Below are 22,447 nucleotides of genomic sequence, written 5' to 3'. Positions count from 1 at the left end.
ACATATTGGATAACCAATCTTAAATTATTATAACAAATAAAAATTCTAAAGTGGCAATATTCCCTGTGACTATGGCTTTGAATATATAAGTCTCTTAGTCAAATCAATGAGAGCATGCTGAACCAGGAAGCCACACTTAAATAATGCCTTGCCTGTATGGGTTGTGAGATTGCAGAAAGACTTGTTCTTAAGGGAAGTTGCATAATCATTTCTTATTCTCCAGGAGAGCTTCAAGGGAGGGGAAGGGCAGAGACTACTATCTGTCAAGGATAGTTTGGCTGCAATGCTGCCTCAAGACATGAGAATGGATGTCCTTTCCGCATCAGAATGAGCATCTGTGATGATGCAACAGATTCGGGCCACTTTCAACATCTTCCCAGTTGCATCGCTATCACTCGTTGGCCGCAGAAAGGAGGGGCTGTTCCAATCTCCCTTACAATTACCACCCTAATTATTACATTACACTTTCACAATTTAATCCCTTTATTTGCCTCACTGCCTTTTTGGGGCTAAGTAAGCACCACGGCATGACGCCCGCTGATGTAGCTAGCAGGATAGCAGGGTAGCTGGAGTGCCTCCCAGCTGCCAGCTACAAGCACAGCCAGGTGGACAAGTCCAGAGTCTAATCTGGACAGTGACATGTCTGTCTCCTGCTCAAAATCCTTGGAAGTTGCTCTTTCCAATATGGAGTAGAACTGAGCGCTAACACATCAATGCCAAGAACCACCCTGTGCTTCGCCCTGGGAAGCTTTTGGTAGCATTTCAGCATCTAAGGAAGCAGCAGCAACAGAATTCCAATTGCTCTATTCCAGGGATCTCTGGTAAGTAACTACTGCATGGCTATTAACAGCTCAGCAATAGAATTTCTTTCTTTTTTTTTTAAACAACTGTCAGGAAATGTTTGCACATAGTGGTCCGATCTTTAGGACAACATACTGGAAAACATACTGAGGTCCAAGTTGTTTAATCCTGCCCCCCAACCAAAATCTCTGGTATTCCCTCAAGGCTGGAGACATTTATAGAAGGAATTTACCTCAATCCACAGACCTCTAGGAACCAAGCTTTCAGAAAACATGGCTAAGTTGAAACTCAAACCAATACACTGCCAGGCCCACAGTAGATTCTGAGTCAATATTTGTTGACCCTGAGTCAATAGTTAGGCCCCGAGTTGTATAAATGGAGTTAACAAAATCAAATTACTAATAGTTTAAATTTGAGATGCTCTGTAGCATCTGTATTCTAATATTGTGGGGCAATGGCTGCTAAGAAGCCCCAAATTTGAAGTGTTTTCCTTCTCAAGTTTTGCAATCTAGTAAGTAGGCTGAGTCTAGTCAAGGCTATGGTTTTTCCCGTGGTAATGTATGGATGTGAGAGTTGGACTGTGAAGAAAGCTGATAGCCGAAGAATTGATGCTTTTGAACTGTGGTGCTGGAGAAGACTCTTGAGAGTCCCTTGGACTGCAAGGAGATCCAACCAGTCCATTCTAAAGGAGACCAAACCTGGGTGTTCATTGGAAGGACTGATGCTAAAGCTGAAACTGCAATACTTTGGCCACCTCATGCGACGAGTTGACTCACTGGAAAAGACTCTGATGCTGGGAAAGGTTGGGGGCGGGAGGAGAAGGGGACGACAGAGAATGAGATGGCTGGATGGCATCACCGACTCTGTGGACATGAGTTTGAGTGAACTCCGGGAGTTGGTGATGAACAGGGAGGCCTGCTGTTTTTCATGGGGTCGCGGAGAGTCGGACACGACTGAGCGACTGAACTGAACTGAACTGAACTGAAGTAGGCTGAGATGGCACTAGTGGTGAAGAATCCACCTGCCAATACAGAAGACATAAAAGAGGAGTGGGTCAGGAAGATCTCCTGCAGGAGGAAATGGCACCCAACTCCAGTATTCTTGCCAGGAGAACCCCACGGACAGAGGAGTCTGTCAGGCTACAGTCCATAGCGCTGCAAAGAGTCAGACATGATTGAGCATCTGAACACAGCACACAAGTAGGCTGAAGGGCCTCCCTGGTGGTTCAGTGGTAAAGAACTCGCCTGCCAATGTAGGAGATGCAGGTTCGCTCCCTGGGTCAGGAAAATCCCCTGGAGAAGGAAAACAGCAACCCACACCAGTCTTCTTGCCTGGGAAATCCCACGGACAGAAGAGCCTGGAGAGCTATAGTCCATGGAATCGCAAAAGAGTCAGACAATACTTACCAACTAAGCAACACCAGCAAGAAGGCTGAAGAAATATGTTCAAATGCCCCAAAGTGAGAGGAAGCATTGCATACAGACCATCATTGTTTTTACTTACTCACTTTACATGTGATTTTATATTTCATTTTATCCAGAAGCACTCCTTGAGGTAGGTCTTAATGCCTTCAGTTTATAGATGAGAATAAAGGAAATAAAGATCCAGTGGATGAAGGATTTTTGTAAGAAAATGCTAATAAAATATGGCAATGATGATCCATTAAATATGAAGATACAGCTAGGAAAATACTTAGGTAATTCATACGTACTCACACTAACTTGGCTTGTGTTCTTCAGTTAAATCTATGAAAGGCTATGAAAAGATGAGGCTGAAAGAGCCATTCTATTATATAAGTTACAATTTCTTGAACAACTGTGCACTTTAACTCTTTAACTGTGTATTCATCAGCCATACATCAAGGAAACAATCATGTAATGGACAACACAAAAGCAAGTGGGAGATGGAACCACCTGTTCCACTCAGGACACTCACTATAGTCTTCTTTGCACCTGGGTGAGACTTGCCCTCGCACATGCTCTTAAAAGAAAGGGTAGAAGATAACCCTGTGCCCATAAAGGGTTTCAGAATCACCTTTTGTTGGAACATTTAGAAGGATTAGAGTTTAACAAACATCATCTCTTTTGTGCTTTAAAAACCAGGAAGCATGTCACACAGTTATTAAACTGATTCCAGTTATGTCCGACAAGGGACCAGTAGATGACAAAGGAGAGTTGCTGGCGTTAAATCAGCAGCAACATGGTAACAGAGCTGTGGTTCCCAAACTCTGAGCATCAGAGTCACCTGGAGGGCTTGGCAAAGCGCATATTGCTGGGTCCACCCCCAGGGATGCTGATGGAGGTGATCCGGGGTGCAGGATGGGAATAATCTGCCTTTCAAACAAATTCCCCAGTGATGCTGATACTCCAGAATCAGAGCTCACACTTTGAGAAGCACTGTTATAGAACACAGCACAGTTCAGTGCAGTGGTTCTTAACCTCAGTTTTACCTGAAGCATTAACTAGGAAGCTTTCAAAATCCCCACTTGCCCTGGCTGCACCCAAGGCCAATTAATTCCGAATTTGCGGATATGAGCCCAGATATCGATATTTTTTTACATCTCCAGGTGACTCCAGTGAGCCCGCAAGGTTGAGAACCACTGATAGACATACTTGTATCCATAACTAATTAAGAAGATAACATTTTGGGTTTGGTTTTGTTTTGGCCACACCATAAGGCTTGTGGGCTCTTGGTTTCACCACCAGGGATTGAACCTGGGCCCTCAGCAGTGAAAGTGCGGAGGCTTTAACCATTGGGCCACCAGGGAATCCCCAGAAGATACATCTTGTAAATCACTGAACAAAACATAATCGCTGGTGCGCTAGAGGCACTCAATAAACAAAGATTCTTTCCTTCCTCTATTTTCTTGAAAGTGTATCACAAAGAATATAGAAAGGTGAAATGTAGTTTTCTATAAGGATATATATCTATAGCTTTGAAAAGGAGTTGAGTTTTGTATTTGTGGATTCCTAATTTAAAGGTCACATACAAATTTCAACCATAGTTTCTACACTTTTTGTGGGGAATAATACTGCTATTTGTAAATCTGGAGATCTGTATAGTTTTGGTATGTCGTACATGTTGGAGGCATATTTTATAATTTGGTATATTTTGATATAAACTCATTAAAAAGGTGGGGGAAGTGTGTCTAACCACAGGAAAAGAAGGAAGGCCACAGAAAATTAAATTTGTCTCAAGAGGTGATTCTCAAAGTATAGTCCCTGAACCAACAATAGCAGCATCATCTGAATATCTGTTAGAAATATAAATTCTCACACTCCTACCCAAAACAGAGCTAATAAATCAGAAGCTCTGGGAGTGGGTGGTCTGCATTTTCACAAGACCTCCAGGTGAGTGTGACGCATAATCTAGTTTGAAAATCCCTGGTCTGAAATATTTACTATTTTAGCTCTAAGAAGAACAGAAGAGGTAAAAACACAATTTATCCAGGGCATAGACAGGGCTTCCCTGGTGGCTCAACAGTCAAGAATTCGCCTCAAAGGCAGGAGACTGTCTGCAATGCCTATGACATGGGTTCGATCCCTGGTCGGAAAGAACCTCTGGAGAAGGAAATTCACTCCAGTATTCTTGCCTGGGAAATCCCATGGATAGATGGAGTTGCCAGCACTGGACACAACTCTGCGACTAAACTACCGCCACCACCATCCTGTACACATCAGTTGAGTAGCTATCTAGAGCCCCACTGCTCTAACAATAGCTGTGCTCTTTTAAACTCTACCCAAAGCTTATTATCATTCCATCCCTGGAGCTTGATAGTAAAGGTGGAATTGATAGGGAGCAAATGGAGGGGCGGAGTCTATTCTACAAATCCTCCACTATCAGTTTTAATCTATTTCTATTTTGTAAACAAGATAGAATTAAGATGGCAAAACTAGATCATCTAGGACAAGAACCAGGAAAACCAACTAACCAACCATCATATGAGTGGGAGGAGGGTAGGCATCCATCGCCAGGCGCAACCCTCACTCACCTTGAATCGTCCTCTTGAAGAATGCCTTGCAGGCTTCACAGGATGCTACCCCATAGTGGTACCCAGACGCGATGTCGCCACACACTAAACACAGTCTCTTGGGCATCGAGTTGAGCATGTATTCACACTTGGTCTGGGGATCTTCAACAATGGTGCTGGAGCAGTCATCATACAGTTTCCGGACAGGCCCACTACCTCCTAGGATAGGAGCAGAAGGGTAGAGAGGCGGCGAGTCAAGTCCGTTCTGATGGCCATTCATGGTTGAACTGTAGCTCCCGCTGGCGTCTGAAGAGCCACCTGGGCTGTGGTGGTTGACGCTGTCCGTCAGGGAGGCCGGGCTGGAGGGTTCCGTCTTGATGAAGGACGAACAGCTGGAATCAATGTGTCGATCTTTGTTTGACATTCTGCAGAGAAGCCTGAGGTGGAGGGAGATACAAACAGAAGGAGAAAGAGAAGGAGAGTCAAACACAAAGAGCAAAACAGGTAGAAACAAAGAGGAGGTGAAAAATCAAGAGAAAACGGAAGGGAAGATTGAAGGGAGAAAAAAAAAAGGGCAAGAATTCATATGTTAAAGACTTGGCTCCTTGAGAGTGCTGCCTAACAGCTGGGGACTACACATCATTCCCTAGTCAATATCTCTTGTTCTACAACAAGGTAATCAGCATAAGGGCGTGACAGGGTTACATCAAAGTGCGCAGACAGACCATAAACAAAAGCTCTAAGGGATCCATTTCCTTTCATTTTAATACCTTTCTCTTGGAGCAGCACTGTCAATATCTAAATCAACTCTATAATAGATTCTAAATTTATCCACGGAAGAAGAGTAATTTGTAGTCTGTATCATTTCTAAAATTACATTTATCCTCACTCTACTTTTCTCTTCCATTTTCTGATGTTGCAATCATTGTATTACGAGCAGAACCCAACTTTCATTGTCAAGACCAAACAGATGATTCCTCAGCTCTGTAATTACTGTTTGTCAGCATGCTTCCATAAGCATAACCGTGTCTTTTATTGATCTAAGACACATAGGGAATATATCCTCACTCACTTTGCCTCTTTATTTAAATTGCTCTATTTCCTGAGCATTTAGCGATATAGAAAGATTTCAAGGACAAAATTCTAGCGAATATTTAAGGATTATTTCCTCGAGCCCACAAAACAGGGAAATGATTACCGGCATCGATTCCTAAATATGTATATGTGTTTACGAGTGTATGTGTTTGTGTGTGTGATCTACCACCATCAACGACAAGAATCACTAAAAGCCATTTGAGCCTTCAGTCTACCTGTGAATCCATAAATCTGATACTCTATACTCAGGAAAGTAAGGGTGTATCAGATTTTATCCTGAAAAAATAAGACTTGTGGTGGTTTCTTTTTCTCCCCTTCCTTTGCTCTTTTAACATCATACCTCCTAAAAGGAAATATGATGAAGCATCTAATCTGACGAACCCTCTCTCTTATTTAGAAGAAACGGTCCATCCCTCTTACTTTGTTGGACCCATAAGTGATTAAGTTTCTGAAGAGGTAACTAGATGAAAAGACGGAATTGGTCCTATTTTCTTTCCGGTTAGCCACATTGCAAAACCCCTTTTAGCAAAGTCTCTAAGAACTTTCTGAGAGCCCACTAGAGGAAGAAGAGGAGAGAGCTGAGAAAGAGACTAACATAATTGCTTCCCAGTGGAAAGCTGATTTATGGGAATCCCACAGGGTAATGGTCATTCACTGGAATTTGGGGGAGTATGTCACAGGATAACTAAAAGGATTCAATTACCTCTTTCCCTATAAATCTAATGATATTTTATCACTGCACAAATTCCATGCTCTCCTCTGGGCACCCCCTCCCCAAATTCCCCCGCTGTCCTGTTACTTTCAAACTAAGAAAAATACGGTTCTTTCCTATCAGGGAACATTCACTGAACGGTTCCAGGAAGGGGGTCTCAAGTGCCTCTAGAGCCAGAATGTGCCTCCTATCTAGCAGATTTCCCATTGGAAGTTCTGTGCTGCTTTCTCAAGGAAAGCAAGCTCAGGATGTGAAGAAAACAAACAGGAAGGAGAAATCCACAAAAATACCTTCTTGCTTTCACCCACCCACTCATGTTGTCCTTTCCTGGAGAAGAAACGAAAGGAAAAATATTCCCCCTTGCCAGGCGGAACCAGGCTTCTGCTCCCTCCCACCTCGACTGCCTTGTCCCCCGTCACTGTTAATGAGCGTTGTAATTAATAGATCGCTCTCCTTGTCTCCAGGCTTGCACCCTGGGCTAAGCACTTTTCCTCAAGTCAACGTTTGAAAGAAAGCGGGTCGGCACTGACTTACAGCAGCCCTGCGAATTCCTTTTAATTTAAAGCACTTACCCCACCACTTCACTTATTACCTTATAATTACTGGACTGCTCGCACATACATTATGATCTTAGACTAGAGTTAGAAGTTATTAGGGTACTAAAACACGGTTGCTCCCCTTTCCTCTCTCCGGCACTGAATTTCTCACAGCGATGACAATTAACTCTTTCACCATCTGCCTGTGAGGCACCATTTTTTAATCTTTTTTTTTTTCTTTTTCCTGAGGACAGTGGCTTTGAACTGCTTAATCATAAAACAGATTACGCTTTCTCCAGGTCCTCTTCTCTCTTTTTTTGATTGTTCAATTGTATACCAATTTTCTTTCCTTTGAGCTTTCTTCTCATGGACTTCTTTTTATTTTTTTCCTCATGGACTTCTAAAATGAAAAGAACTCTTCATTGAGGAACAAGGGCAGGAATCACCCTCCTATTCATGGAAGCGTTATTTGCAAAGTCACCAAATTTTTATGGGTCAAATGCATGTTGTTAATAAGTCTTTGAAAAGCTGGGTATCTCCAGCCAGCCGTTTCCTGGAAAATCTCAGTCCCTAACTTTGCAATTAACTGGATGGAAGCAAGAAAATTCACAAAGTTCATGCAGTCAGGGAAGCCTTGGGACAGGGGCAATCTCTCTTCTTACACAGCTCTGGCCACTGCAGCTGTAAATGAAAGTGAACAAGCTGGATTTGTGCTGTAGGTTTTACAGGTTTCCTCTCAGACATGAACCGCTTCCTTCATGAACACTTTCTGCCCAGTGGCAATAATAATAGAGCTGCCATTGATCAAGTGCTTACTAGGCACCAGGCACTGACCTGAGTACTTTACCAATATTTTCTCATTTAATCCCCAAGACGGTCTTGTGAGGGAGGTATGACTCTTTAGGACACAGACCCTCAGACTCCTGAAAGTCATACAGTTTGGAAGTGGAAAAATCAAGATTTGAACTCAGGGCTGACTCCAAAGTCCAGGGCAGAAATGTCTTCAAGCCAACACAGAGTCTTTCAAGGTGTTTGCTGACTTTTTAAAAAACAGCCAAGCAAGCAGAGGTAGAGATGGCACACACAGAGGCTCCATGACATTCACGCTCACCCATGAGTGCAAAGGTGGCTGAAGGAGCCACCACCACTGTGGCAACCCTGTTGAGTCACCCTCCCCAGAGTTTGGAGTGACACCAAAACCGAAGCTGAAAGAACACAGTTGTCTCCTAATTACTACTTAGCTCATTACACTGAACATTTCCTAGACACCATTACATTATACCCTAAAACTACAGTGGGTCTTAATTCTCTCCCTCTCTGTCTCTGAAACTCTACAGCTCTATTATTCAAGCCTGAAATATTCACAACTATCTATAAATTCAATTGTCAGCTGGTGGGTTTTATTCTAGACTTCACTTCAATCTAAAATTAGAGGCACTAAAATTCACATTAACTCTAAGAGGAATGCAGTGAATAAGACTTTATTTCAAAAGAACACCTTTTTGTCAGAAAGAACCATTTTCAAGATGATGGCTTTATCTGGAGCCAAAGAGAATAAGCCCGATTCCACACTGTGCTGTTAATGCAGAAATTTTAGGTCACATTGGATTAATAAAAATATAAATTTAGTTAAGAATTATGAATAGAAATAACATGTATTGGAATATGTGGGAAATATTTATTTTAAAGCCTACATAGAGTTGCTTTTATTATTTCAAGGGAAGTGATGGAAGGCACAAGGGAAAAAGAGAAGTAACTTTCTCAAAATCTTTTCTGAGTGTACACCCTGAGAATAAACTGGAAAGAGAAATAACCATGTCAAGAATAACATTTAGTTTCTGTGTAAGAAACAAAATTTGAGACTGTAACAGCCCTCTAGAAGCCAGGGACATTTTAGCACTTTAGAAAGCATTTTCAACACAGTCTGAGATACAGTCTTCAGTATTCTATGTAAATCCTATATATGTTCTATCATAAATTCTATATTGTTGTTGTTTAGTTGTTAAGTCGTGTCTGACTCTTCTGCAACCCCATGGACTGTAGCCCGCCAGGCTCCTCGGTCCATGGGATTTCCCAGGCAAGAATATTGGAATAGGTTGCCATTTCCTTCTCCAGGGCATCTTCCCAGACCAGGGATTGAAATGAAGTCTCCTACGTTGGCAGGCAGATTCTTTACCACTGGGCCACCAGGAAAGCCCTTATATTCTATATATGTTCTATTATATAGTATATATTTATATATAAAGTCTGATGATCATGCTTCTACATAGGAACTTCTTTTTAACTTTTTATTTTATATTGGAGTATCGCCAATTAACAACGTTGTGACTGTTTCGGATGGACAGCAAAGGGACTCAGCCATACACATATATATATATATGTATCCATTCTCTTCCAACTGTCCCTCCCATCCAGGCTGCCACACAACACTGAGCAGAGTTCCCTGTGTTATACAGTAGGTCCTTGTTGGTTATCCATTTTAAACGAGTGTACCTGTCTGTCCCAAACTCCCTAACTATCTCTCCCCACCATCCTTTCCCCCTGGCAACCTGAAGTTCTCTAGGTCAGTGAATCTGTTTTTTGTTTTGTAAATAACATAGGAACTTCGTGCCCAGCCTTGCCTAAGGGGCAGCAAGAGTAAAAGTTATCTTTGGTGTTAGATATTAATCATCAAGCAAATAAAGCTTCCTGGCTGCTGGCCTACATAAAAATGTAATTTTAGAAAGTTTATTAGTTGTGCGTATAGGTGTGCATGTAAAAGGACGAAGTGAGTAAAAAAAAAAAAAAGCAAGGATCAGTTAAAGTTGTAGGGGGAAACCAGACAATCTGTAATTAACATCCCATATATATTATAAATATCAAGCTTGATTTGAGAGATGCTACCTAGATCCAGGTAAATGAACTGCCGTGACTTTCTGGGCAATGTATAAGTGTCCAGCGCCATCTGGATTTCCCAGAAAGGACTTAAGCCTATGTTCCCTGCTGCTGCTGCTAAGTCACTTCAGTCGTGTCCGACTCTGTGTGACCCCATAGACGGAAGCCCACCAGGCTCCCACGTCCCTGGGATTCTCCAGGCAAGAACACTGGAGTGGGTTGCCATTTCCTTCTCCAATGTGTGAAAGTGGAAAGGGAAAAGTGAAAGTGAAGTCGCTCACTCGTGTCCGACCCTTAGCAACCCCACGGACTGCAGCCCACCAGGCTGCTCCATCCATGGGATTTTCTAGGCAAGAGTACTGGAGTGGCTTGCCATTGCCTTCTCCATATGTTCCCTGTTCTGTTCTGTTCTGTTCAGTCGCTCAGTCGTGTCCGACTCTTTGCGACCCCGTGGACTGTAGCCTACCAGGCTTCTCTGTCCATGGGATTCTCCAGGCAAGAATACTGGAGTGGGTTACCATTTCCTTCTCCAGGGGATCTTCTCGACCCAGGGATTGAACCCAGGTCTCCCGCATTGGAGGCAGACGCTTTAACCTCTGAGCCACCAGGGAAGCCCTAGGCTGATATATAATTATATATTATTCGATCCCTGGGTCAGGAAGATCCCCTGGAGAACGAAATGGCAACCTACTCCAGTACTCTTGCCTGGAGAATCCTATGGGCAGAGAAGCCTGGCAGGTTATAGTTCATGGGGTCACAAAGAGCCGGACACGACTTAGGGACTAAACCACTAAACCACCACCAGCCCTTTCACCAAAATAGAAGTTCTTAACAAGCAGCTGCCTTTCATCTTTTGAATTTTATACCAAACTCGAGTTCTTTGCTATTTTATTTCCCTCCTCAAATATGGTGCATCAATGCAACACACATGTACAGGTCTTCTTTGACTTTCCTGATTGTAAAATGAAGGCAAGATTTTTTAAAACTTTTATCATACCTATTTCAGTGACAGACACCTTAATAGCTAAATAGATGACAACTATTTTATTTTCTTCCTTGTCATCCTTAAGGGCCACAAAATACTCATCATCATTATAGATTCCAAACATTTTATCAATATATCTTCCAAATTTTTATGTATTAACAATGAAGCCAGCAAACCTGCAAGTTTACAAATAGAGAGAGAGAGAAGAAGACAGAACCTGTGACTTTCCTGGTGGTTCAGTGGTTAAAGAATCCACTTTCAATGCAGGGGGCATGGGTTCGACCCTGATCGGGACCTAAGAACCTATCTGCTGTGTGGGGTGGCCAAAAAAAATCCTTAATTCTCTCACTGAGTCAGAGAATTTCAGGGTTGAAAAGCAAGGTGCTCAAGTCCTATCACTCATCACTTACCTATTCAAACTTGGAACAAATCTCTAAGAACTGGTCAATTTTCTACCAGCTGAAATCACCCGATTGAATATTTCAGTATTTTTCTTTCAAAAAACAAGAAGCTTTTATTAGCCTATAGGTTTGGGGTTTTGCTTTTATGCTTTCAGAAGAAAACCTCCAAGACTAAGGCTGCAGACCCCAGAGGCCCAGGCTTCAAAGCCCATAACCCCAGCAGCTCCCGTGGCAGAGTCTGAGTTACAACTTCAAGCACGCCACTTTACAATGAGCCTTTTTTTTTTTTCCTCCCTGCTCAATTAATTGCACTCTCGTAAAGTGGCAAAATGTGAATCACTTAGTAACAAAATGGGCACCAGCTGCTATTGTCAGAGAATGATGATGCTGAAGAAAGAGAAAGCAAGGGAATGAAGTGTCATGTCAGAAATCAACGGTGCAACGTGTGATTTGAGAAAACATGAGTACTTTACAGAGACAGGGTGTCATTATGGCATCACAGTAATACGCTGCTTTGACAACTGCTGGGTCTAACATATCATCATTGCATTAAGGTACACTGGCTTAGTTGGGGAAAGAAGACAGAGGATTTTTTCTTTTAATAAGAAATATCTCCAGGTCTGCCTGGTTAACCCAACAGAAGGAGATCATTAATTGTAAAGAAAGAACTGTACATCATGATTCACACGCTCAGAAAGATTAAAATATGTGCGCATGTATGCACGCACACACAGAGATATCATTTTAGGTCTTCTTTAATAAACGCTGAGGTCCATCTAACGCAAGAAACGTCTGCCTAACCAAATCACAAGGATGTAGTGGCCGGTTCTTGATTGTTTGAACAAGTAACTTGTGCATTTAGTCTAAAAGACCCTGTGCAAGTAATACCAGTATGAAATGGCCAAGGTAAAAACCTTTTCAAGTTCCAGAACAGTAATGTCACGTCACCCTCCAACTGTCCTATTTTGATTTCACCCCAGTGCTATTTTTTCTCCTATTCAGCTGGTCACTGAAACTAAATTTTACAACGGTTAATGAAAGACTCTTTGCAATTTACTCTGTCAAGAACAACAGTAACCAAACAGCTCCTCACAAAGCTGGTGCCTGAGTCGCTGACAGATGTAGTTAAGCTGTATGAGAACCAGGGGCTAGCTCCTTCAAATGACAAATCAGAGCATCTATCTAAGCTGAACCCTTTGCCAATTCTATCAAAGGATTTACCAAGCAAAGAAATTTAGGACAAAAAAGGAGACCTGCAACTCATTTCTGGTGAGTTTTTGAAAGGAACTCACCCAGGAATATAACTATGTGTGTGACTGTGTGTGTGGGTGTTCAATCTCTGTCATGTCTGACTCTTTGAGACCCCTTGGACTGCAGCCCACCAGGCTCCTCTGCCCATGGAATTTCTCAGGCAAGAGTACTGGAGTGGGTTGCCATTTCCTCCTCCAGGGGATCTTCCCGACCCAGGGATCAGACCCACATCTCCTGAATCTCCTGCGTTGCAGGTGGATTCTTTACTGCTGAGCCATCAAGGAAGCCCTTACATAAACTTCATACCTAGGGCTGAACCATGACCAGGAAGGACTTCATGGAAACTCTATCTGCTTTTAGGACTGCACAGTTCAGTGATCTTTTCTTATTCAATTTTCCTCTGAAACTAGGTCTGTCAACTATCCTGGTATAGTCACTGAAATGCCACGTTCTAGGACTCCCTCTATCCCAGACAAACCAGGATGGTTGTAGAGAAACACCTTTAAAACCCTGTGTCTCTCCTTCTTCTGTTGTACCTAAAACAAAAGAAGGGAAACGGATTATATTCCTTTTCGGTAAAGAGAAATGCAGTAATAACACTAGGGGTGTTCTAAGTGTACGGGTCAGGAAGTGCCAGCATCCCTATCTTACTACGCCATACCAGCCAGAGGTCACTGCCCGTAGCCATGTACTATTTTGGATGTAGGAAATCCCAACTGCTTCCATTTGTATTGCCAGGTGATTTCTGATACTTCCTGGTTGATAAACTTTATTAATGGGAAAAGAAACTGTTCTGTGATATCACAGTATGTTGCTCAATATGGTTGTTGACAGTTTCTGTATTTAAGGATTCGATCTGATGCAGAGGTGCTTAGTAGTGTAATTCATCCTTAGCTTGTTTTCCTGGACCTATTTCAATCTGGGGGTGAGCATCCCTCGTTTATAGCTCTAAATACAGTAAGTGAGCTACTGGCAAATCAATAAAACTGTTAAATGCATAATAATGCAGGGTAATTGCATACATGATGTTTTGCATTATTAACTGTCTGAGCTTTTCTTTAATATAATGGGCACTCATGTAATATAGAGCAGCTATAAGTCTATAAAATATACACAGTTTATACAAACCGTGATTCTGCTTAAAACTCTGGCTAATCACCTACATCGGCTTTGAAGGAAGACTTCTCCTCCACTGCCAAGTCCAAATCAATTCTTATGACATTACTTTATAACTAACATGATATTTAACTGATGATGGCTATTAGCTATTATACAGATTGCCTTCAAGGACTGAACAGTAGGGGGAAAATACCACTTAGTTTAAACAAACTTCTGCCATGTAATCAATATTATTGAGGCAAATTAAGTGTCTTAACAAGTGTGTATATTTGCCCTATTGCAGCTTAATTAACTATATCCTCACCACTGCCCAAGTCCTGGTCACCTATGGATGTCAGAAGACAAGAAATGTCTAGTCAGAAACTCAGATGCACAACAGATGCAAAACAAGCATTTTTATCTCCAGCCTCAAAGAAGACTTCTTTCTTTACACACGTTACTCTCCTGAGACCCAAAGTCAGAGGACAGGAGGGCTTTAGAATTGTGTAACCTATGTCTTGATGTAGAAATGCCCGAGTGCTGACCAGACTGCTATCCCCAGGCTAGAGTGAAACAGCCCTAGGCACAAGGTGGGGACCATTACCAGAAAAAAAAAACAAAAAACCCTAAGATAAATCATCAAAATGAAGCTTAGGATATATGCTGAATGTAACATTTATTTGGTCTTAGAGATTTACTATGCCATGAGCAGACCTCCTCTGCAGTAAGCTTTCTAGAGAAAGGAAATCGTCTCCTCCTCTACAAATCTCTGGTCTTTCAAACAGAAATATGGATCAATAAAGTTTGCTTGTGTTCAGACAATTCTGTTTTCAAGCAGTCAAGGAGTACACCGAAGAGAAAAAGCGGGCACAGCAGTGGGGGGTACTGACAGCTAAATGAAGACCTTCTCACAGCATCTCGCTAGAGGAGAAATAAACAGACATTGAACTCATAGAAAGTCTATGCACTGATCTTTACAAATTACAATCGAATATAGATGCTTTACACACACACACTGCAGTGATGGAGTTCACAAATCAAATCCAGGTCAATGAGAGAGCTCAGGCTGTCTGAATCTCCCTTTCTTATTCTCTTTGCTACTCTGGAACAGGAAATAAGAATGCTAACCGGAGTTGATGTAAGGATACTGAGATCATAGTATTGATGTCACACTTTACTCATTAAGAAAATGCTTTGCAAAAGCGATTACAATGACCAATAAGCCAGCGACCTCCATAGAGATAGGGCAGTTACTTTGGAGGGGAACTCTGCAACATCCCCGGAAACCAGGTGAATCACAGCAGCAAGAAAGCCTAAATGCTGAGAAGGAATCCTCGTTGAAATAAACGTTGCTTCGCGTTTACAGGAACATTTCTGTCTTGGAGGGAGAGTCCCGGTAGCACCGCAAAAAATAAACCACATCTCTTCCTAATGGACAGCAGTTAAACTATATTTATACTTTTAACTTAATAGCTTAGTCTGCAGTAGTTAACATCTGGATGCAAAAACAGCTGGTCTGGGGTGATGTATGAGAGCAGAGGTTACCATGATATTCTGTTGGTATCAGGTGCTGTTCAGCTGAAGTAGGAGAGTGGGGGGAGGGTTGGAAGAGGGGAAACAGCTAATTATTAATCCTAAGACTCCTTCCTCTGTATTATTCTTTTTTTTTTATAAAAGCATGTCATTGAGCTGGCTGTCTGAAGAGAAGGTGAAGCTTTAAGACCCAAGCCACTATTTGCAGGCAAGGAAAAATAACATAGATACACACATACATTTAATTCAAGCCATAGAAATGATGAAGGATTTGTTCTGTCGCAGAATGGATTTTGTAAAAGGGATTATGCAGCAGTGAGACACCATCCAGCGAAGCCAATGGAAGCCACCGAGGGGCCAGGATTTCAGATCGGAAGGACTCAGTTGTGGTTTGTCAGTCAAAGATCCAAAGACAAACATGCAGAGAAAAATTTCTAAAAATCTTCTTCTCAGTTCTGGAAAACTGATTCAAAAATGTAAGACACCCGAGTTCCCGCACTTGGTCTGTTTCTCTCATTTCTCAGGAAACTCTGCCTTCTTACCAGGCTCGAGGGAGGGGGAGTGTGCTTCCAGGTGGGGATCTGGGGCTGAGTGACCTAAGGCAGGCCGCTAAGGCACTCTGATCCTCTATCTTCTTTCTTTCTTGTCAGATGCGAGGATGTGCTGAAGTGCTTTCTAAAATAACTCCTGCCCTTTAAAATATATACATATATACATATACATTTTACTCAAATAAAACCCACACTGGCTTGTGACTCAGATGAGACCTAAGAGCAAGGGCTACTGCATGAAAGTGCACTTCCCAAACTTCTGTTTGTCTCCTTGACTGCTACTGCACTCAGCCACTGTTGAGGATCAGGGCAGTGCGTTGCATGTGCTGTGTGTGTGTGCTGCAGGAGAAAGAAAAAGTACTCCAACAACTTGCAGTGGGTGTGTGTGTGTGCGTGTGTGTGTGTGCTGCAGGAGAAAGAAAAAGTACTCCAACAACTTGCCACATAACAATGCAACTGCAGCAATGACATTCAACTGAGTAATCCTTCCCAGTGGGTGACAAAGGGACAAATAGATCCATGATCATTTGCGGGAATTCGGGGAGCAGGAATCTTGTTGTTGTTTTTTTTTTCCTAGAAATGGTTCTCTTTTTGCTCATTACGTTTTTGGTAGGAGGCGTTGGCGGAAAGGGCAATTCCCTGCAATCAGTGTTTAAGTGAATGTTTGTCCCAGTGTGTGACACCACGCTGTCAGCAAGCAGCGGGGAGCCCTTGAGTTGTTACTACATTTGATTTGACTGCCAGTAGGAAGCTTCATTTCTACCAACTGTTAGTTGCTCGCTCAAAGAATCTTCTCTTCATTTCAGGAGTGATTTTTCCCCCCTTTCTTCTATTTTCTTTTCCTTGATAGGTCGTGAATCCAAACTTACACGTGGACAGAGGCAACTTTAGTTCTTGCCTCCAAAGCTGGTCAGACCTGAGGGTCTGGTTGTAAAGAGTCCAGCCAGTATGTTCAGAATTTCTTGCCTCTCATTTGGATTCTCTGCACTTTAATTCAGATTTCCTAGATCACCATAAGGTCAACACAGATGCAAACTGGTTTGGCCACATTGTGGACACATGTTTTTACTTGGTGGGGTTTATTTTAGCTGATGGAGCAGACATTTCTGCAGCTCTTATCAACCAAAAAAAAAAAAAGCCTCATCACTCACCTTTTCCTGAAATTTTGTTCAACTATCTGCTATTTTGGTGACTGCTTCCAACACCTCTACAATTTTTTTGATCTGATAACTTTACTACTTCCCATGAAAGCATCTCTCTTCTCAAATAATGATTCTGATAATTAAGATTCTCAAACAGTGCCTCTGACAAGAACTTCTGACAGTGAAAAGCATCTTTAGAAACAACAAAAGCATATGATTAGTAAAAAATGGTGGGGGAAAAAAAGAGAAGGAAAAATTCCTCAGAGATAGAAAATTCAGGCTGAATGGAAAAGTAATTAACACGGAAGAGCTAAAACTGTAATTAAGAAAAATTTCATTACAGGGAGGCAGGTGAGTCCGCTTTCCTGAATATGACAAGGGGCTGTGTTAAAATAAAATAGAGGCAGGTTTCGGGGAGTGGAGCAGGAAAGCCATGTCTTTAACCAGATCAAATTCTTGAAATTGGCTGTCAAGACAGGATTGTTGTGATTTATACCCGTCTATCAAGTGCCCGAACGGAGAGACAGAGAGAAGAGAAACAAGCTGCTGTCGCTTCCATTCGCAAAGAACCTTTAATTTCCACAGCACCATCTGTTACCAAATCTAATTCACATTCCCCCTTAATCTGGTTTAGTTCCATAATACTAATTCTTTTCCAACCCCTAGGAACACAAACCACCACCACCAAAAAAAAAAAAGGCTTTGGTTCTTGGTGAGTGAGAAATTGAATATTATAGAGTTAAGGTGTAAAGGCTCGGTGGCTTAAGTGAATCATGCTCTTCTCCATTAAAATGTCTTCCTGGTAAAGGGATTTGTTTTCAGCCAATGCAGAGATATGAAATTGTTCACATTTGGGGTAAAAAAAAAAATGCTGATATAAAAGTAGGCCGGGGACATGAAAGGAGAGGTTGTCATAAAATACAATTGTTGTCAAGTTTAGTCACTTTCAGAACTGGCTATAAAATCACTTTGTCATGGTTTTCACATAGAGAAAGCCTGAAATTGTACTTTTGTTAAGGAAACTGAGAGTGATGTATATATTCAGAAAAAGTGGAGAAGGCTGGGCTGGGGGTGGGGTTGGGGGAATCTGAAGGGAAACCTAAGGAAATGAAAATGAAAAAAGAATTTATATATAATTTAAAATAAAGAGATATATATGGGTAAACACATGTCCATCTCCCCCAATCTGAGGTTCGGTTAGCACAGACTTTTGATCCAACATCACTTCTGCTCTTAGCCAATATAATAACTGGCATTCACAATAATGAAAGCTGTGGAGCTATAAAATTATAAAGTGCTTTCTGCATCAGAGAAAGATTAAACTATCCTCAGTAAAGACTTAGTGCTAAATGTATTTTACTGCTTTCTAACTCTGTGAAAATTTGTTATCTCTAAAGGCAACAGTACATAAAGATCCACAGGCGAACTTTACAAAATAAGAGACATTGTCTGAATCCTGGGGTGAGAAGTTTTGACTACACATTTAGTCAACTGGCTCACTACCTCATTCTTCTATGAACGTTAGAAGAATTGTCCTTTTGTTCTCTGTATTAGTCACTCAGAATACTAGATGGTTGATCTATGTCATATCAACCACTCAATAAATCACTGGAGAGGTTGTGATCAAAATATTTTCATGACAGACGTAATTTTAAACCAATAAAAACATGTTTTATAAAAAAAAAAACCTTAACATGTAAAATTGATCACTGAACTGGTAGTATCTTCATACCTGATTTAAAAGATATCCTAAATCTGTTACATAAAGATGCATTTTTTAGGAAAGATTCTCTCACTTTACTGATAACATCTTCTGATTAACTAGATATTTTCAGCTACTAGCAATAAGAGCCTGCTTTTTAAGAAATGTGGTAGATTATGAAAGAAGATAAATCATTCATGACATTGTAACAAACAAGGAAAGTGGAGATGGGAATAAATATGCTTATATACGCACATGCGTGCACGCACACACACACACTTACATATCTCCTATAGAAACAATGGATGTCATACATACATATAAGTGATTAGAGATTCTAAAAATGGTATAATAGAAAATAACACTTAATATTTTCAATATTCATTAAGGAATATGCTAATCCTTACATCCTGACATCCCTAAATTATACAGAGTAATGTGTATTGTGTAAGTTTTAGAGTTTCTATTACAACTGAAAAAGAAGTTTTTGTTTTCTTCACATTCATAGGAATTCACAAGACCGACAATACAAAATGCTGGTGAGGATGTGAAGCAACTGGAACTCACATACATTGCTGGCAGGGTACAAAATGGTACGACAGTTGTGGAAAAATAGTTTGGAAGTTTCTAATGAAGTTAAACATACACTTACCACATCCCAAGAATTGACTCTTAGATACTTACTATCTAGTATCAATAGAAGTTATCTATCAATAGAAGTTTCTATTGACTCCTATGCCTTGCTGTTGTTATTTAGCCACTAAGTTGTATCCAACCCTTTTGCAACCCTAAGGACTGTAGCCCGCCAGGTTCCTCTGTCCACGGGATTTCCCAAGCAAGAATACTGTACTGGGTTGCCATTTCCTTTTCCAGAGGATCTTCCCAACTTAGGGTTCAAAACTGTGTCTCCTGCATGGGCAGGTGAATTCTTTACTACTGAGCTACCTGGGAAGCCCCAGGTCTTAAACAGGCAGACTTAGAAAATTCTTCATCAACACCTACCTGTACTTTTGATTTACATATAAGAACCCAGTGAGTCAGGGAAGTGAGACAGATGACTTATTTAAGGACATTAAGAATTATGAGGTAGAATTTAGTCCAAATTCCAACACTGAGGTCAGATCTTTTTCTAACCTATGAACAGGACAAAGGATGAAATCAAGATTAGGCCCATAACTTGTGGACACAGAGGAGGAAGAAAAGGGTGAGACAAATTGAGAGAGTAGTATTGATGTATATATACTACTGGGCTTCCTCAATGGCTCAGTGGATAAAAAATCTGCCAGTGATATAAGAGACACAGGCACCATTCCTGGGTCTGAAAGATCCCCTGGAGGAGGAAATGGCAACCCACTCCAGTATGCTTGCCTGGGAAATCCCATGGACAGAAAAGCTTGGTGGGCTACAGTCCAAAGAGTTGCAAAGAATAGGACATGACTGAGCATGCACACACACACATAAATGTACACTATCATGTGTAAAATACATAGCAAGTGGGAACCTGCTGTATAGCACAGGGAGCTCAGCTTGGTGCTCTGTGATGACCTAGAGAGGTAGGATGAGGTGGGTAGGTAGGAGGCTCAAGAGGGAGGGGATATATGTATGTGTATATGTGTGTGTGTGCATATATGTGTGTGTGTGTGTGCATATATAGTATATAGCTGATTCTCTTCCCCCTTGTCTCATAGGTCAAGAATCTGCCTGCCAATGCAGGAGATGAGGGTTTGATCCCTGGGTCAGGAAAATACCCTGGAGGAGGAAATGGCAACCCACTCTACTATTCTTGCCTGGAGAATCTCATGGTCAGAGGGGCCTGGTGGGCTACAGTCCATGGGGTCGGAAAGAGTTGGACATGACTGAGTGACCAAGCACATACATAGCTGACTTATGATTTTGTACAGCAGAAACTAACACAACACTGTAAGGCAAATATCCTTCTTCCAACTTAAAAAAAAAAAAGAAATACAAAAAAAAAAAAAAATTAGGCCTATAATAAATAATATTCTATTGATCTGAACAGTAAACACCTTTTCAGATTTTATTTTTTAAATACTTACGAAACATTTTTTACTGTAAACACCAAAGAATTCCGTGCATCCACGTGCACATTTGGGAAGTAAAGAAAGCTAAGTTCATGCCTCATCGTCTTCCTCCAAAACAGGGCTCACGACAAAATGGCTTATGCAAATAGGCAAAATTGGAGCGGTGATGTGGTCATGTGTCATTTAAAATAACTCATGGTGGACTTTCGAACATTTTTGGTTTGATTTCTTGACATTTTACTTAATTTTCAAATATTCACTTATTTGGCTGCACCGGGTCTTGGTTGCAGCACCGGGGATTTGCAATCTTCGCTGCGGCCTGCGGGATTTTCAGTTACAGCACATGGGACCTAGTTCTCTGACCAGGACCTCTGCACTGGGAGCGCAGAGTCTTAACCGCTAGGCCTCTGGAGAAGTCCCCCCGATGTGTTTTTGCAACAAGGAAGATTATGGGACATTGAATAAGGAAACATTAAGGATTTAAAACGTGGATATCAGAAAAATAGGGGGAGTCATCTGATTTTTAAAAATATCTTTTAGATTATCAGTATAAGCACAGGTAAAAAAAAAAAAAAAAACCAGAGTCGGGGGAAAAGTGCAATACAGAAAACCTGAGTAGTTAAAATCATGTATTTCAAAAGAAATGCCTAATTCTATGGCGCTTGCAGGAAAGAAAACTTGCATAGTGACTTAAATCAATTTAAAATGATTTCAACACCAATTTACCAGATGCTCCTCAAGTAGGAAGATGGGGGATGATGTTCCTTAACGGGAAGGAAAATAAATCACAGAACACATTTCTTCCCTTCTTTAACTTAACATACACATGAAGGTTACAGCATTCAGTACTTAGCCAAGGAGAGATGACATGATTGTACATCTAATTCATGTTTTCCTGAAAAGAGGTTTCTGCAAAATAATAAAACTGTGTGAAATAAATAAATAAAACTATACATTCCTGAAGATGAATTCAGGCAAGTTTATCTCTGTCAATGGCTCCATACACACCCTACAGGTCAACAATCCTCTTCCACCCTAAATCTCACTTCTCCCCACCTTGTACCTCTTACACGAAATGCTTTGTTGTTTTTGTTTAGTCGCTAAGTCCTGTCCAACTCTTTGTGACCCCGTGGACTGCAGCCTGCCAGGTTCCTCTGTCTATGGGATTTCCCAGGTAAGAATACTGGAATGGGTTGCCATTTCCTTCTCCAGGGGATCTTCCCAAACCAGGGATCAAACCAGCACCTTCTGTACTGCAGACAGATTCTTTACCGCTAAGCCACTACAGATCCTCCATGCAATGCTTATTGACTTGTAATTCTTCCTATCAACCAGCTTTCCCTTTTCCCTGGAATGCATTTATTTCTCCTTTCCTTTGCTCCAACATCTGGTCAGCTCCGATTCATTAATAAAACTTCTACTGAGTTATCACATCTCCAGGAAGTCTTCCCAGTACCACTTTCCCTAGATATTCCCATAATTCCACCAGCCTATTTCTACAACTGCACTTAACACATTGTCTTTCCTGTGGATACTTATGTTTCCATCCCTCCACTTGAGGAGGACTGTACACTGATTTCTCTTCCTAAATTTAACACTGTGCCTGGGCTAGTGAATGAATGTACAAAACACGAAGTCACATCTGCAAAAAGTAGTGGACTTTAAATGTTGGGTTACAAATTTTTTTTTTTTTAATTAGTGTTGTTCACATAATCTCAAGAATCTGTGAGATAAACATTAAACATAGAAAATCT

At 41.3% G+C, this 22,447-nt stretch overlaps 1 protein-coding gene across 9 annotated transcripts in view; it reads right to left on the bottom strand.

Annotated features, from left to right (window-relative positions):
* ESRRG (estrogen related receptor gamma) overlaps positions 1-22,447 on the bottom strand; it is a 700,961-nt gene that overhangs the window by 192,709 nt on the left and 485,805 nt on the right. For all 9 annotated transcript variants that reach the window (XM_055419897.2, XM_055419903.2, XM_055419900.2 and 6 more), the window contains one exon: positions 4,793-5,208. In XM_055419897.2, coding sequence (XP_055275872.1) covers positions 4,793-5,195 — 403 coding nt within the window. In that variant the 5' untranslated portion in view covers positions 5,196-5,208. The remainder of the gene's footprint in view (positions 1-4,792; positions 5,209-22,447) is intronic.

The sequence above is a fragment of the Moschus berezovskii genome, chromosome 17 (genome assembly GCF_049115385.1).
Source record: "Moschus berezovskii isolate FMDL1 chromosome 17, NW_MosBer_1.0, whole genome shotgun sequence".
Classification (NCBI taxonomy): Eukaryota; Metazoa; Chordata; class Mammalia; order Artiodactyla; family Moschidae; genus Moschus; species Moschus berezovskii.
Note: the sequence above shows the minus strand (reverse complement) of the source record. Positions and strands in the feature narration are given on the sequence as shown.